Below are 18,022 nucleotides of genomic sequence, written 5' to 3' on the forward strand. Positions count from 1 at the left end.
GAAAGAAAGAAAGAAAGAAAGAAAGAAAGAAAGAAAAAGAAAAAGACAGAGAGAAAGAAAGTTTCTTTTTATTAACAAGTGTTCACACACACACACACAAACACACACACACACACAGATGTCACTTCCTGTTTATTTCTGCTAGACACTTTCAGACTTTCAGGCTTCTACACAATAAAGATCACAGCACAAACATTTAAGTTTATTAATTACATTAAAAAGCAGAATATTCTGAGTTTAAATGCATCGTTATTTGAGATATTAATTTTATTATTTTTTTTGCTAAAGGTTACGTACTTAATACACAATAAAACAAAAAGCCTGCTAAGTGAAATGAACATCGTGTTGGTCTTTTATCGAACCTTTAAAGCACTTTCGTGACTCTGTGAATCGACACGTCTGTGAGGTAAAGGTGTGAAAACGCACGTTTACAGCCTGAAGGATCTCGGCTTTACGAGCCGTGCTGACTGAAGGCTTAAAGTCCTGTGCTGGTAATTAAAAAAAGCGTAAGTCGCTTTCCATAAAAGCGTTCATCAAATAAATAAAGTCTGAAAGAAATCAATCTGCAAACGCAAACTGACAGCATTCCAACAAAATGTGTCAGGATGAAATATAATTAGTTCTCTTTATTGGGTGTAAATGAAAAAAGTGGTGTGTTTTTTTTTTCTTCTTCCATTTAATGTAAAAGCAGAGAAATAACTATTTATGTCATTTTTAAGCTGAGCTTTTGATACCGGCGACGTATTGAGGTGGACGCACGCGGCTTAAAGAGGGCTCCTTTAATAAATACTAGAACACTAACAGCTTTTTTAACCTTGTAAGCCAAACAAAATAGGAGAAGGAAGAAGGGACGTGTTAAAGCGTCCGTACGCTCGTGTATAAATGTGTGCGGGGGAAAAAAAAAAAAAATCATTAATGCACCCGAGCACTTTGTATGATTAAATCTCTCTAGAAGGCCATACGTCCCTTTATTCCCCTGCCCATGAACAGACCGTGTCACTGAACATATGGATGAAATCTTTAGATATTTTCTTTATTATTCTGGAGCCTGCATGTTTCAGAACCGGGAACGACGTGACACACGCAAAAAAAGAGCTACGATCCGACCGGTGTCGGCGCCACGAGCGGGCCCTAGGGGGCGTGGCCCGGCCACTTGAGTCACTGTGCCCCCTTACTTCTCAAAATAATAACGAACTTAATAATTTACAAAAATTTTTTACAAATTACTTTTATTATACCATGAATACTGGTTAAAGAATAAAGAGTATAAGTTAATTAAAAAATAATAATAATTGTACTAACCCATAATGCAGTGCTAACATAGTCAGCCAATTACATTCACGCGGCCACTACGTCAGTAACGTAAATCAGTAGGCTAAATGTTCAGTGAAATCGTTATTCTAAAGTTTGCGAAGTTCGCCTGAGACTTCTTTCTGAACAACACAAAGTTCTAGAAGCTATGCCCAGTGTTTTGTCTGCGTTAAAAGTTGCGGTCACGTTCGGGGCCTCCGCTGCCATGTGTGAGAACTCCTTCTCGGCACTAAAGAACTTTTTTACGGACCACAGACAAGCAATGAGCCACACTCGTAAGTCTCAACTCGTGCATCTTGCATTTGAGCGGGAGCTTACGAAAAAATTTGCACTTTAGAGTCATGATAAATTATAGTTTACAGTGAGTGAGACGTTTAATATTTTATTATGTTTATTGAAGTTTAATAGTAGTAATAGTATGTGAACGAGATAGGACCCCCAGTTAAACATGAGGCCCCCTCATTCCATATTCTCTGGCGCCGACGGCACACGTGTGCGCACGTGTCTTACCTTGATGCCTTCTTCTGAAGCCTGAAGTTTCGCTTTCAAGCGAGAGACCTTCTCGTTTGCTTCTTTTTCCAGCTCTTCCACTGTGTGGACCAAGATCCCATTCTGATCGCTCAGGTCATTTACGTAAGAGTGCAGAATCCGGATCTTCGTCTACAAACGGACACACAGACAGATGTAACTGAGCTTGTAACTGAGCTCCTGTGTACGAAGAGTCGTTTCTGAGTCAGACAACAACCGAGACGTCAAGTTCAAGGATAAAATCGCTTTACTTTCTGTTTAAAAGTCCTAATATAATACGTACGTAGTAAACAGTCACATACAGTCACAACGTGTAGTAAATGCAACATACAGCCTCAGAATTACAGTAAAAAAAAAATACAAAAGCATTTTCGAAACTCAATAATAATATAAAGTGTTTGTTCTAAAAATAACGGCACCCTCGATGTGAAACGTTAGTGTCCTGTAAGATACAGAAGTCCAGCTCCTTTATAAACGTTATAAAGCACGATATCTAGTGTGTTTTAGCATTTTTCATCAAAATCAGAAACAAAAATCGTAGTTTCTAGATGATTTGCGTTCATTTACACGTTCATAAACTAGCCCTAAGATAAGCACGCATGTGTTTGTACGTTTAAGCAGATGATGTTACTCACATAAATAATCTTATAACTTTTTTAAATAAATTCCAACATAGAAATCCTTTAAAGCTTAATCAATGAACTGAGATACTCACTGTGTTGGTTTATAAAGACAATAAAACAAAATAATAACAATAAATAATAATTAACACAATAATAACTCTATATTTATCTCATTTTTAATAATAATTATTATCTAACTTTAATAACTAATATCCAAATAAGTATTGGCACCCTCTGTATCACATTTATATTGTCTCAGTGCCCAGCCCTGTCATGTCGGGTATTATACACATAAAATTGTACTATTATTCTTAAAGATAATGGGAAAATGAAGACATTTAAAACATAAAATTTAACACATAACTACTGACTAAACTCAACTCTTCAATCAACTCTCTAAATTATTTGCTTAAAACGTGGACAGTAAATTTGTGAGAATTTAAATAACATCAATACATCCATTTTTTATCATATTTATATCCCCAGGCAGTTATAATAAATGATGTGCATATTAAATATTAAAATGAACGAATCAATTTGAACGAATCAATACGCAAAGATTCGAATCTTCCGAATGATTTTAGTGCTAAACTAAAAGATTCAAATGAATCGTGTTAGACGAAAGATTCAACAGATTCGAATCGCTTAGAATGAATCGTGTTAGACGAAAGATTCAACAGATTCGAATCACTTAGAATGAACCGAGTTAGATAAAAGATCCAAAAGATTCGAATCACTTAGAATGATTCGTGTTAGAGATTGCATCTTTACCGTTTTATAAAGCCTTTTAATGGATTTTAATATCGATGTATTAAATATTAAGTGTTTATTTGACTGATTTCATATCTAAAGAACAATCAAGAAGCCAAAGAAAGTTGTTTATTTTGTGACTTCCACCTACCCTCAGAATCTCCTCTTGGGAGCCTTTAATGTCACCCTCCAGGTCCCTGAGCTTCTCTCTGTACACACACTGGACCTCATTCAGCAAACATTTCACTGATTTACTGACACGTTTTATTTTGTCCATATTCAATTAAACTTACAATTGTTAAAAGTTAAACATCCTTTAATGCAACTTATAAATGAAACCTCACAACCTAACAAACATCTCGTCAACAAAGACGTCCATTTAGTGTCTTTACAAACTTCTCCGTTTTTTTATGTTTTCTGTTGTTTTGTTTGTCCTCCGAGTCGCTTAGCACCCTTTAGTCCCGCCTCCGATCAAATATGATTGGTTTAGGCTTCAATACGCACAAAACATACGCCCGCTGATTGGATAAAATGTGACAAACTACCCTGACAGGCTGGAGGGAGTTCGGTTGAGATATCAGCAGCACTCTGTAGCGTAAATTCGTGTTTGCCTCGCGGACTCAGACGAGACAGGCGATTGATTGCGTAAAGTTGGTCACGTGATTGGAGCGCGTTCTATGATTGGTGAAACAAATTCAGGGCGGGATTTCTGGAAGGGCAACCCGGAAATGCTGGAAATACTTTTTCAACGTGTCGATTTTAGTCCGTGAGCTTAAAATGGGTAAATATGTTTAACTAACTTATGTTTAACTAACTAACACTGAATTTATTATCACTACGTGTGTGTTAAACAAAGCGCTTGTTTAGTTACAGCCTTAACCTAAATGTTCTAATGTGTATAATGTGTATATATAATAAACAAACATTATAACTGATCCTGGACCTGTTCATTATCACATTATTAGTGGATCAGTAATAAAGATCAGTAATAAAGTGATAATGAACAGGTCCAGGATCAGTAATAATGTGATAATGAACAGGTCCAGGATCAGAAATAAAGAGATAAACAGGTCCAGGATCAGTAATAATGTGATAATGAACAGGTCCAGGATCAGTAAGATCAGTAATAAATTGATAATGAACAGGTCCAGGATCAGTAATAAAGTGATAATGAACAGGTCCAGGATCAGAAATAAAGAGATAAACAGGTCCAGGATCAGTAATAAAGTGATAATGAACAGTTCCAGGATCAGTAATAAAATGATAACAGGTCCAGGATCAGAAATAAAGAGATAAACAGGTCCAGGATCAGTAATAATGTGATAATGAACAGGTCCAGGCTCAGTAATAAAGTGATAATGAACAGGTCCAGGATCAGTAATAAAGTGATAATGAACAGGTCCAGGTTCAGAAATAAAGTTATAAACAGGTCCAGGATAATGAACAGGTCCAGGATCAGTAATAAAGATCAGTAATAAAGTGATAATGAACAGGTCCAGGATCAGTAATAAAGTGATAATGAACAGGTCCAGGTTCAGAAATAAAGTTATAAACAGGTCCAGGATAATGAACAGGTCCAGGATCAGTAATAAAGATCAGTAATAAAGTGATAATGAACAGGTCCAGGATCAGTAATAAAGTGATAATGAACAGGTCCAGGATCAGTAATATATAAAGATATAAATCTCTGAAGCAGAAATTTCACAATCACTTCAATTCAATCTGAACAGCTGATCGAGATCAATAAAGCCCAAAACAACGTAATATAATTTAGACTCTTCCTAAATCAAACTTACTCTGTAGTTTCCAGAGATAAAAAGCTACATTTGTTGACTTTAGTTATATTAAGAAGTTCTGGAGACCTTTAAAGTCCACGTTGATGTTTATTTATTAAAGATCACAACCACTCTAGCAAATTTATTATATTATTATTGCATATAATAAATAAATTCATTAACACAATATCAATGCAGAAATCATTAGTTATATCAAAGTTTATGATCCCGTGTAGTTATTTGTCTATGGAGCGAGTTACTAGTCACGTGATTTAAACAAGGTTCATTTTGGTATCTGGGATGAAAATTTCAGCAATAATCAAGAAAAAAGAAACAAGCTCTGATAGATATGATGGTTGTACATTTGCTATTTGTGCTATTAGTTAGTTTGGAATTGTTTCCTTGCTACCAGAAGAGGTCTCGGACCCTTCACATGTGCAGGACTACAATCGTGTCTCTTTGTTATTATTCATTATTCATTCAGCTTCCGGTGATAAAACACACCAGCCAAGACTTGTTCAGCCTGATAAACTTCATACGTCCATCTTTTTGTTTGATTCAGCTGAGCGTACGGAGTCTTTACTCCGTAAAATCTCGGCCTTGCCGTTTTCTCGTTTATTAACTGTCCTTTCCAGTCATTCTTGCTGCCTCAGCCTTTAAATGTTTCATGAGATTTTAAGTTGTTTTCCTGCAAACTTCTGTACTTATTACTCGCACAGGCTTTGCATCTTCCACCTTCATACTCACAAAATCAATTAATTCCCTTCAATAATTTATGTTCTGTGCAAACTAGATTAAGCAAAGCTCATATCTTTGTGTCAGACTCACTTTAAAGGCTGTTTCTCAAACATTAACTTTTGCTTGTGTGCGAGCTCGCACAATTAGGAATTAGGGAAATAGGGCCGCTTTGATAAAGCATGACGCATCGCCTCGGACCCTCTCGATACATTTGTACGCATTCATATTTTATGATGGCACAATTAGCATGGACACGCGGGGAGTAATTTACCAAGCAAAGATGACATCAGCTAAAAAGTTTCAAATTGACCTATTTATCATTATGGAATTGATGCGCTGCTGCGGGAGTCGCGGTGAACGCGTGAGCTGGAATAAAATGAGCACATTGCAGATTAAAAGGCACGATCGTGCTGATTAACTTCCTGAAAGGTGCAAGACGACCGTTCAGATCTCACGTCCTTCTGTAGAGTCGGATCACTTAAAAAAAAAAGCAAAAGCAAAAAAATAAGTTGTGCTTGAAATTTCCATCTGCGAGTTCAAGACATTAAAACGAACAAAGGACAAAGTGCCAGAGAGCGAATCTGAAAGCAGTTCATTCCCAATATTCCAAGTTTGCAGTGTGAATAAATCCAACCGTGCATCATTATTGCATTAATGAGAATAAATATCATCACCCAGCCACCAAAAATTGCACCGCGACCCTCTGGACACGTCTGGACAAGTTATCAGATGCTAGCTCAGGCTGAGAAACGTGTCGTTATGGTAACCGTGTGCACGCCATGTGAGCTGCTTTATTTTTTTCTTTCTTCACAATTTTTTTCCACAAGTATGAACACTGACAAAGTTAGACAAACCTTTTCCAGTCAACAACCTTTGACCTTTTCACAAAAACCCAAACGAAAGCCAAATATACGCTTTAAAAGGTCGAGGAAACAAGTCTGTGTATCGCAGACAGGAAATCTGCAGCATTGTGATGCTCAAAGTCAAGGTCAAGCTGCTGATGTTCTTATCAGTTTGAGAACTGCGAACCTCAGCCTGGACTCGCCGCCTGGGAACGAGGCGCTTTACGGGCCGCGCCGGGGCCAGTCGTTTGTCATCTAACTCTGGGTGTCAGGGCCTTGACTTGGCTGCTGTAACCTAATACACGTCTTCCTCGTATATACGTTTATTTTTTATTATTATTAATAGAGGCTGACTGTAGAATTATTTCTATCTAATAAAACCACCTTAACCTGTTTTTTTTCCAATCTCTTGCCATCGTATATATTTTCCCAGAGGTCAATGCGTGTGTATGAATCACAGCTCTGTTGTATGTAGGTCAGGTCCTCTGATTGCACTAGAGGTAAACACATCCATCGATTGTGAATTTTGATGATTACATAAGAATACATGGATTTTCTGTTTCTCTCTCTCTTTCTCTCTCTCTCTTTCTCTTTCTCCCTCTCTCTCTCTCTTTCTCTTTCTCCCTCTCTCTCTCTTTCTCTTTCTCCCTCTCCACAGCTCTCCAGTTGAAGGCCTGTAAATTCAACTGCTTAATTTTTATAGGCAGCGCACATTGACAAAAGTGTCTAGTTGTTATATATTTGGCAACCGCTTTTGAGTCGGAGCGAACAGGTCAATAGTAATCCCCGTATTGATAGCGGGCCTGTAGGAGATGTTCCTTGGCCCCGGCTAACGTCTGCGTGATCCTCTAAATCATAATTACATTAATATTGACAGGCCCTTGACAATAGTCACATTACTATTGATAGGTCGCTGTCAATAATATGTTCTCAAATATAACATATTCATTCATAACTTGTAAACTGCTCAATAAAAGCCTTTGAGAAGAAGAAGAAAGCGACGACAGGGACGACAGAGTTTTCAGAGTGGACTGGAGATGAAGATGTAAAGCTACACATCTATTGCACCTCTATTAAATATTAGTAGTGTGACCATATCGATAACTCTCCGGTTCATGACCCAGCGTTCACGACGAGGTTCTCAGAAAATGTGGAAATGTCCATTAGTACAAATTAGAACCGACTTTTGATGTCTGTATAGAACTGAACAAAAGGTTTAAGATTGTGAATAAAACCTATTTCATATATAAATATATATATATATACTGTATGTGACCTGGAGCCATTAAATAATAATGATGTCTGAGTCAGAAACAGAACTCCATTGGCTAAAGTGACCAGTTACACTGCAGGCTTTACAGTATAATAATAATAATCATTTCCTCACACCGCCTGTTATCCCGAGCAGACAGATGAGTTTAGGATGGGCGACTAATAACCCGTCTGCTTTTTCTGCTTGCAGCTGGGTCCGGAACCATGAGCGAGAGCTCAACGCATCGGGTCCTGAGAATCAGCCAGCTGGACGCTTTCGAGCTGGACGACGCCCTGGAGCAGCTCGTCTGGTCCCAGTTCGCTCGCTGCTTCCAGCATTTTAAACCAGGCCTCCTGACTCGCGTGGAGCCGGAGCTCAAAGCTCTGCTGCAGCTCCTCGTGTGGAGGTTCACCGTGTATTCTGGCAGTGCTACCGTGGGCCAGACACTTCTCAACATCCGCTACCACAACACGCTGATCGCTGGACAGAAATACAGGTCTCTGAGCAGGAAGCAGAAACTGTGGTTCGCTTTGCTGACGGTGGGCGAGAAGTGGTTAAAGGAACGTTCTCACAGCTTGTTAATCAGACACAGAACGCACCTAGGGTTAGCACGACAAGCTTTAACGTTGGTTAGCAGTGTGGGGAAAGTGGCTAGCCTGCTCAACTTTATGCTCTTTCTTCAAAGCGGGACATTTCCCACTTTGACAGAGAGGCTGCTGGGAGTGCGGCCGGTGTTTGTCCGCGATCAGAGCGCACGTGAAATCAACTTCCACTACATGAACCGGGAGCTGCTGTGGCACGGTTTCGCCGAGTTCCTCATCTTTCTGCTACCGCTGATCAACGTGTGGAAGTTGAAGACTCGTGTGTCTGCGCTGTTCTCCGTTTCCGATCACCTGAAATCCGAGCTTGCGGGGCGCTCCGAGTGCGGGATATGCGCCGAATGGCCCGTCATGCCTCACTCGATCGGGTGCAGCCACGTCTTCTGTTACTACTGCGTCAAAAGCCACGTGACCGCCGACGTCTTCTTTACGTGTCCCAAATGCGGCGCCGAAGTCACCGCCGTACGGCCCGTCGACTTTCAAATAGAAATGGCGGAAACGCAACAGACGTGATATGCCCCACCCAACACCCCCCCACCGGCACCCGCCCCACCCCCGACAGCACGTCGTCGACGGCAACCGTAATGTGAACTTCTGTCGGAATCCCGAGAGAGCAGCTGATGAAAGACTTCAGCTTGTGCCTTTTTGTTGGCATGAAATATGCAAGAAAAGGCAGACGAGAGACGAACTCGATGATGCTTAGTTTCAAATTAAACCGATTTTTGTCGCTAATTTATTCCTGCTCATTAAAGTTTGATGGGGACTCGAGTATCAGAGGTCCACTTTTCCTCTCCCGCGTTCACAGACGCCGCAAATGAATAAACATCAAAACAGCTTGAGCGCCTTCACGTTCACATCCCCAGTGAAGTGTGAAATTTGCACAAGATCAAGGAGAGGCCATGATGGGATGGGATGCAGTGTGTGTATGTGTGTGTGTGTTTGTGTGTGTGGGTGTGTGTTTGTGTGTGTGGGTGTGTGTATGTGTGTTTGTGTGTGTGTGTTTGTGTGTGGGTGTGTGTATGTGTGTTTGTGTGTGTGTGTGTACAGATTGACAGACACTTCAGTCTAATCTCCTTGGCTTTTTTAACACAGCAGTAAACTGTAACCAACACTAGTAGGTGTGTGTGAGATTTTCTTTATCCATATTCTACACTAATCTTAATAATAACAGCAAAGACGGTTATTTATTCTGGCGTTAACCTTCTCCAATGAGCCGAGCCTCCAGCAAAATGCACCCAAGTGGGCTCGGGCCTGCTGGAAACTCCCACCTTGTTTTGATCGCTTGGCCTTAATTGCTGATTTCGGAGGCAATCAATCACGACTCCAGGCGCGACTGAGCCCGTGGTCTGTTTTGTGCATCTTTTGAAATTATTCTCCTGAAGTTTCTCGAACAAAAAGAGCGTCGAAGTCTCGGCTTTGAGCTTGTTATGCTAATGCGCTGTTGCCAAACATCGCGTTTCGTCCCTTGTTTTTGTTCGGGATTAAAGGACGTCCGTGGAAGCGTCTCCTGCGCGTCGTTATCGTGAGCGTTCGCAAACATTCCTGGGGATATAAAATTTCAAATCTGCTCTTACAGGAGGTTTGTCACAGCCGTGAACGCCGCCGTGTTTTAATGCATACAAAAAGGTTCGACTGCAACAACACGCTCGCTGCTGCGTGCATTACGTTAATGCGCATTTATGCAGCCTGACCGTGAAAGGATTACTGTAATTCAACACTCATAAAGATGAATCACAAATGTCTTTGACATTTCGCTTTCTTTCCAGCGCAGGATGTACACACGCCGCTCCACTGTTTTTTGTTTTTTTACCTCCTGTATACTTGTATAATACCTGATTACACAATGATAGCTCTTTTTAAGTTGGGTAAGTGTGTGTTGTGTGGGTGACGATACCGCAGGTGAGACTGGAGAAGCGGTGAGTAACACATGGGGGTGTTGAGCTCTGTGCTGCTGAGGAGGAATTTGTGCGCTTTGTTGGACTGAAAGATCGCCGCAGAATCGCAGTGAATCTGATAAAAACTTCTCAAAGTGATGTTCAGAGTTAAAGCTTTAAAGTGTTTTAGCTTTAAATAGAAGCTCATTTCAATAAATATTTATTTATTTTATTAATTAAATTAGCCTTATAGTCTTGCTTTAACAAATATAAAAAATGTTTTGGTAAATGTTTACTAATTGTGTCTAATTTTATTTTCTTTATTAAATGAAATCTGTCCCGAGGTGAAAGTTTTTAGTTTTATGACATTTTAAACGCTACACTAAACTCCACACTAAACTCCACACTAAACTCCACACTAAACTCCACACTAAACTCCACACTAAAACTCCACACTAAAACTCCACACTAAACTCCACACTAAACTCCACACTAAACTCCACACTAAAACTCCACACTAAACTCCACACTAAACTCCACACTAAAACTCCACACTAAACTCCACACTAAACTCCACACTAAAACTCCACACTAAACTCCACACTAAAACTCCACACTAAACTCCACACTAAAACTCCACACTAAACTCCACACTAAACTCCATACTAAACTCCACACTAAAACTCCACACTAAAACTCCACACTAAACTCCATACTAAAACTCCACAATAAACTCTCCACTAAACTCCACACTAAAACTCCACACTAAACTCCACACTAAATTCTACGCTAAACTCCACACTAAAACTCCACACTAAATTCTACGCTAAACTCCACACTAAACTCTACACTAAACTCCACACTAAAACTCCACACTAAACTCCACACTAAACTCCACACTAAAACTCCACACTAAAACTCCACACTAAACTCCACACTAAAACTCCACACTAAACTCCACACTAAAACTCCACACTAAAACTCCACACTAAACTCCACACTAAAACTCCACACTAAACTCCACACTAAAACTCCACACTAAACTCCACACTAAAACTCCACACTAAACTCTACACTGAACTGGCAGGAGACAAGTTTTTTTTAAATTGAGTTCATCTCTATGGTTACCGATTTTTGGGCGTGGCCTGTCTGCCTGTTTTTTTGTAATACATTTCTTTTAAAGTGAATATTAATCATTCACTAATTGGTACTCGGTTCGTTCTCTGATTCGATTCGCCATTTAAATCGAAACAAAAAGAACTGAACACTTTGTGTTGTTTTGTCTCTTGCTGGCGAGAGCGTACGGTTAACGTTGCCTTCACCCGTGTGTTCATCAAGGGTTCTTTCGAAGGGTTTTATTTATTTATTTATTTACTTACTTATTTTATTTATTTATTTTTTCCTCCCCCTTCAGAGTGAAGAGCTGTAAACAGACTATATAATGAATCTGTTCAGACAGAAGTGTATTTTTAGGAACATCATCTAATTTGTCGTCGGTGATGAGGATGTCAGGTAGTGCGAAAGGAAGAAAAAACGTAGAATTTAAGTATGAAATAAATATAAATTATAAATTAAAAAAAAAAAAAGAGTTATGAGGGATGAGAGGATGAAGGGATGAGAGGACGAAGGGATGAGAATCAGCACCTTGACAAATAAACATGTTCTTGGTCTCTTCCTACATTCTCCATCTGATTTCTTTTAGAGGCTTGGAGTGAACGACGATCAGCTTCAGTCCTGGTAGTGATGGCATTTAGCTTTTTGTAGCCGAGCCGAAGTGAATTTTGACTTTACCTGCTCTAAATATAGATGCCCTGTGAGGATCTCTGCAAGTTTGATGCCTTGTGCTTGTTTCTTCACCGTTTCCTCCGGTGTTTGAGTTTCTGCACATAGCACAAACCCTGGAGCGCTACATCGCCTTGGCAAAACCTTACACCTCCTAAATGCCAAAAACTATTTACACAAGATGGAGAGGGAAAAAAAAAAAGAATATCTACAGAAAAAGCACCAAAATACAAAACAAGTAAGGAGTGAAAATAAAGTCAGCGCTCTTATGGGAAAATAATTAGAGCTGCAGCGAAGCTACAGTGACTAACATGACTTTGATGAGTTTCCTATAACTACAAGCCCTGAAGTCTTTTATTCCTCTTGTATCATTTATTTCTTAATGAAGATGCTGTAACTTTTTTATCCATTTATATTTACATTTAATGCTGTGGAAGGTCCACAAATAGTCCGTCTTTCAACAGCCTCTCTCTTCTTTTCTCTCTAAGTGAATCAGATTTTTAAATAAATAAATAAATAAATAAATAAATAAAAATCTCTCTTTATATAAAAGCGTAACGTCAGACAGCTTCATCCATAAACACTAAACAAACATCACCGAACAGAACATTTTACTGATTAGACATGAAAAGAGAACGTATTCAACGAGTGTGTTAATGTTAAAGTCTTCTGATAGATGTGTGTATGTGTAGAAAAAACAGATTGTGTGTGTGTGTGTGCGTGTGTGTGTGTGTGAGTGTGTGTGTGTTTTTGTGTGTGTGCGAGTGTGTGTGTGTGTGTGTGTGTGTGCGAGTGTGTGTGTTTGTGTGTGTGTGTTTGTTTTTGTTTTTTCCCCCAGTCTAGGAGAACAAGCCGTACCTGAGTGAACAGTGTCTCCTGCGCTGGTGGTAAAGCAGAGAGGAAAACCACCAGCAGGAATTATGAGGATTTACGAGTCCGTCTGCGCTGTAATGAGCCCGAGGTGAAGCGGGTTCCAGCCGGCGTCTGAGCTGCCCTCTCATTGATGTCTAATGCACACAAAATTGCGAATAATCTTCCGACATCCTTCCAGATGTCCTCTTGAATTTCCTGCGACTTAAGATGATTCCGAGCGCTTTGAAAGTTTTGATAACTTTTCAGAATTCGACTGAAGCCTTACGCATGGAGGAATGTGGCATTTTCTCAGTCATGCCATCTTACAGAAACCCTACAGCATGAAGCTGCCATTTTAATATTCACAGAATATTAGCAGAGCGTCTGAGGTTGATCTGATGATGCAGAGGAACATTTTGTTTCAAATGATGACGTGTGTGTGTGTGTGTGTGTGTGTTTTGTCCTCATTCACATCGTTCTAAATCATTTCCGCCCAGATTACTGATTGATTTGCGGTGAAAAATTCTTGAATGGAAGTCAAACGCGTGAGGCGTGTATACACGGAGCAGAGAATTAGCGCAACCCCGGTAGAGGTTGATGATATTACGCGGTGGCAGGATGCGGCTCGGCGTGAGCTCGTGAGAAAAGGGAAGAAAAGAAAAATCCCTAACCCACAGTTCACCTGAAACATAATGACAACATCCCGCTGGATGTTTTAGCGCCGAATCTTCAGCTTTCTGAGGAAATCATTTCCCCGTTTCCATGGAAACCATAGTGCGAAAGGTGCCTGTTTGTGAACTCCCTGCTGGAAAGCGGTGAAGTAGACGCGTCTGCACGAGATTAACCTGAGACGCAGAGGGAAAAAAACTGTTCTGTTTGCAAATTTTTCACCCTGCAAAAACATGGAAGGAAAACTTATTTATATAAATCTTCTTCTTATAAACGATCCGATGTTATTTATTTATTTGTGTGTGTGTGTGTGTGTGTGTGAGTAAATGATGGACCAGGCCAAGGGCTCCCCTGCACATGTTTCACACATCAGGGGCTTCACCATCATTTATGCTGAAGTCACTGAAGTCAGCAGAAAATCTCAGATAGGACTGTAAAGCCAGAGGAGATGTGGAGCAGCAGTGTTGAGCTGGAGGAGTCGTGTAGGAGGGGTGGAGGAGTCGTGTAGGAGAGGTGGCGGAGTCGTGTAGATGTACAGGAGTCATGGAGGAGTCGTGGAGGAGATGTAGAGGAGCCGTGTAGGAGAAATGGAGGAGACGTGTAGGAGAGGTGGAGGAGTCATGTATGAGATGTACAGGAGTTGTGTAGGAGAGATGGAGGAGTTGTTTAGATGTACAAAAGTTGTGTGACCAGCAGGAGGTGTGTAGGAGATGTAGTATAACAGTACTATTATTATTGACATAATTATCAACATCTATCATAATTTTCTGATTATTTTATAAAAAAATATAAATAAATCTGTTCTTATTAGTAGCTTCTTAGTAGGTTTATTTATTATTATTATTATTATTATTATTATTATTATTATTATTATTATTATCATTAAAATAACTCTATTATTACTATTACTTTTATTATTAGTATTATTATTATTCTTACTATTATAAAGATCATAACAACTTTTCTTGTTTATTTTAATTACTCTGAGTCCCTTTACCTGTATGATGATGATGATGATGAAGATGTGTGTTTTATAGTGTTGATCATTGTAATATTATCAGTATCCAGTATTCAGATGATAATAGTTGTCATTATTGTTATATTTGTTATTAGACAATAATAAGTAAGTGTGATATTAGGTCATTGTCCTGAAGCGTAAATCTGTCTGAGACGCTCGTACACATCACACTCCAACCCTGGAGCACAGCAGCTCTTATTAACACACCTACATGAAAGCAGTAGCTAAAAGTCTTCTAATCCTCCGTGCACAGGCTTGTCCTTTAGTGTGTGGTGACATTGCACTCGTCAGTGCCCTTGATATTCTCCGGCTGATTGCTTTCCACGCCGCAGCTGCGTCTCTGCGGCGAGCTCGTGGGCCTCACTCACTCACACACACACACACACACACACACACACACACACACCTCGACGACTTCCTGCTTCTGCAGCATCAACAGATTTATTATTAATACTCTTAATTATTTCAACTCACATTTCCTATTGAAACCACGCGCGGTCCGAAGCTACACGACGCACATTAAACCAGCGTTAAGTTAAATACGTCTTCTATTTTTATTTATTTTAAAATACAACACCATCGCTCGATATACAAATCTATTTTTATTTATTTCATTGTTTCATTTTATTTGTGTTAAAAACTGCTTTTAAGAGTGGGACAGAAAAAAAAAAGAAAAATAGTTTAAATTAAATAAGCTAGATAAAAGAAAATCAGGGAAAAAAAAAACAGAAGAAAAAAAGAAAAAGAAGAGAAATTAGAACAAAACATGCAATATTACACACATGCATAATGAACTTTTTGTTTACTTGTTTGTGTATTGTGTTTATTGCACTTCAATACATTTAAATGCACTATGATTTAATACACCAGACATAAAATGTGCATTAAAGTCTTTGTGTATTACTTTTCTTTCATTATGACGATCTTTATGATTGCTGTGTTACACTCAGTGTATTATAATATCACTGTATATATTTATCCAGAAAGAATTTCTACTTACATAAAAGCAATATCAAATTTTATTCGTTCTATTTTGTATCCTAATATTTATTGAGTGTTTCCGTGTCCCTCGTGTTGAGGTCTGTAGTTGGGTTTGTGTCACATCCCTGCATGCATTTCTGTATTTATCTCTTAAGGAGCGAACGGCGTGACCCAGAGCTTAAAGCGCAGCCGCATCAGGGGCTGCTATTCCCCCGGGGGCTCTCATCTTTTACTGTGCCATGACAGAAAATGGAGGTTGCGAGCGCAGAGTGCTGCATTAAAAACCCTTTACCCGTCTGTGATTTATAGTCGGCCGCCCTGCCGAGCCTACCGCACCGCTGCACCATCTTTCCTACGACGAGCCGTTTGTGAAGTGCAGGAACACCACGCAGTCGCGGTGCTTCATCAAAAAAAAAAAAAAAAACCCAGGCCACAAAATGGCCGCACATCTGCCGATTTAGCATTTTTGTGCTTACCCTCGCCTCTTCAGGTGCAACACTATTCACAAACAAGAGGATGAGGATGACGGAGTGCTACGATCACAGGATTCCCTCCTTCACCCGATAGTCGTGTCAATGAATATTTAAATGTGACAGATAGACAGAATCGGGGAAAAGGGACGGCCGTCGTTATGCGACTCCATCTCGAGGAGTCTCGGTGAGGCGACACAGAGGAAGGCCTAATTCCCTCCAGCCTTTTGTCCTTGAGACGGGCCGAGCCTTAACGGCAAGATTCGTTCATTTATCCCGCAAAATTAATCTGTTCTCGACCGCTCACGTTGCCGCATGAATGGTAATCGGACCTTTGAAACGCCTGAACGGAGACGCAGCCTTCAGAAGAAGAAGGGGTAAAAAAATCAGAAAGTTATTTTGATATTGATGAAAGACTGTATTAAAATTGACAAGATAACCTTCAACACGGTATCAAAGAAGTTGTGAAGATCAGAGATACGCTGTTTAAATGATGGAGATGATCTCAGTCTCACGCCGTGCCTTTAGTTAGGTGAGAAATCGAACAGGGTGAAGTTGAGAGAAGAAGCTATGACCGTTTATATATACGTTTACAAATGAAGGTATTGTTTAGGGTGCGCATAATTATGCCTCGACAAACGAGAGGAACCAGACTCAAAAGTGAACCTCGTCCTTATGTGGGTGACACTCGAGGGGGTGATTATAAACTGTTGAATTATGAATAATGTCCATTGTGTATTTATTAGGAGGATGTTGTCCTTAAACACCACATAGATACTGTGATATTGTGTATGGTTGTGTGTGTGTGTGTGTGTGTGTGTGAGAGACCAATAAAATCTGAATTTGAAGTTTCGCTAAATCTTAGAAATGCTAAACAATAGCAGAGGCTTATTTATAGTTCCTACACTATTTATTTCTGTCTCACAAAATCAGCATCAGGAAGTGGAAGTGAACCTTCCTAAAGCCACGAGAGCCATGATAAAGTGTCACTATTCACCACCGGACTGGCAGCCAGCCATCACGTCACGCTACAGCTTTACTAAACACACAACCTATAGATTAAAGGAGCAACGGGAAAGACGAACGTCTGGAGTCTGCGCCGCACGGGAGGGGTCACGTGGAAAGCCGTTGACTTTCTCCAGTCGCTCGACGCTCGGCTGATGATGCATGATGCTACAGCCGAGCGACCGAGTGCCGCAGATATACTTAAATGTCATACATAAATGTCTTGGGGTTTGCTCTTAAAAAGACAGATGAATGTCGTGTGAGACTGCAATCTGATCATAAGCCTGGAAAAGATTGATTGATCTATACGCAGGAATCAAACACAGAATATGCAGCAGCTTTCTATCTGCTTTTAGAACAACAAGCCGTCTGGATGTAATCATTGAGCCGCTTTATCGAGGCTTATCTGAGGTTTATTGTGGTCATAATCCAGAGCGGCGGTTTAGCTCACAGTCAGAGAGCAAACAGCACTTAGAACTTAAGTTTAATGAGAAACGGGTTAGGGTTAGGGGTTAGGGTTAGGGTTAGAGTTTAGGGTTAGGGGTTAGGGTTAGGTGTTAGACTTAGGGGTTAGGGTTAGGGGTTAGGGTTAGGGTTAGGTGTGAGACTTAGGGGTTAGGGTTAGGGTTAGAGTTAGAGGTTAGGGTAAGGGGTTAGGGTTAGGGGTTATAGTTAGGGGTTAGGGGTTAGTGTTTCTCCAGTGTGAGCAGAGCGCTGCGTCACAGTCAGAGGTAAAGCTTTAACGTTCAGCTTTTGTTTAGTTGATGTTTTGTGATTTTTCAGTGACACGACAAGCCGCATGTTATTTCCTTATTAAATCCTTCCTTCTACCTTCCTCAACGTTAAATCTAACTATAAACAGATCAAATGTACCACAGCACACGTTTAACACCTAACGCTTCTGTAGCAAAGCAGACAACAAGCAACAAATCCTTATTACCTATAAATAATGA

General features: G+C 40.0%; 2 protein-coding genes across 2 annotated transcripts in view; one reads left to right on the forward strand and one right to left on the reverse strand.

The window, feature by feature from the left end:
- LOC132840334 (golgin subfamily A member 6-like protein 22) overlaps nt 1-3,820 on the reverse strand; it is a 109,100-nt gene extending 105,280 nt beyond the window's left edge. Inside the window, exons 1-2 of the mRNA XM_060861896.1 lie at nt 3,364-3,820; nt 1,822-1,971 (exon numbers count right to left, since the gene is read on the reverse strand). Coding sequence (XP_060717879.1) covers nt 1,822-1,971; nt 3,364-3,489 — 276 coding nt within the window. The 5' untranslated portion in view covers nt 3,490-3,820. The remainder of the gene's footprint in view (nt 1-1,821; nt 1,972-3,363) is intronic.
- A 72-nt stretch (nt 3,821-3,892) lies between these two features.
- Nucleotides 3,893-10,714, forward strand: pex2 (peroxisomal biogenesis factor 2). The gene is made up of 2 exons (XM_060861897.1): nt 3,893-3,993; nt 8,030-10,714. The coding sequence occupies exons 1-2, from the start codon at nt 3,990-3,992 to the stop codon at nt 8,929-8,931; spliced, it is 906 nt and encodes a 301-aa protein (XP_060717880.1). The 5' UTR covers nt 3,893-3,989; the 3' UTR covers nt 8,932-10,714.
- Nucleotides 10,715-18,022: the final 7,308 nt, after the last annotated feature.

This window comes from Tachysurus vachellii, chromosome 25 (assembly GCF_030014155.1).
Source record: "Tachysurus vachellii isolate PV-2020 chromosome 25, HZAU_Pvac_v1, whole genome shotgun sequence".
Classification (NCBI taxonomy): Eukaryota; Metazoa; Chordata; class Actinopteri; order Siluriformes; family Bagridae; genus Tachysurus; species Tachysurus vachellii.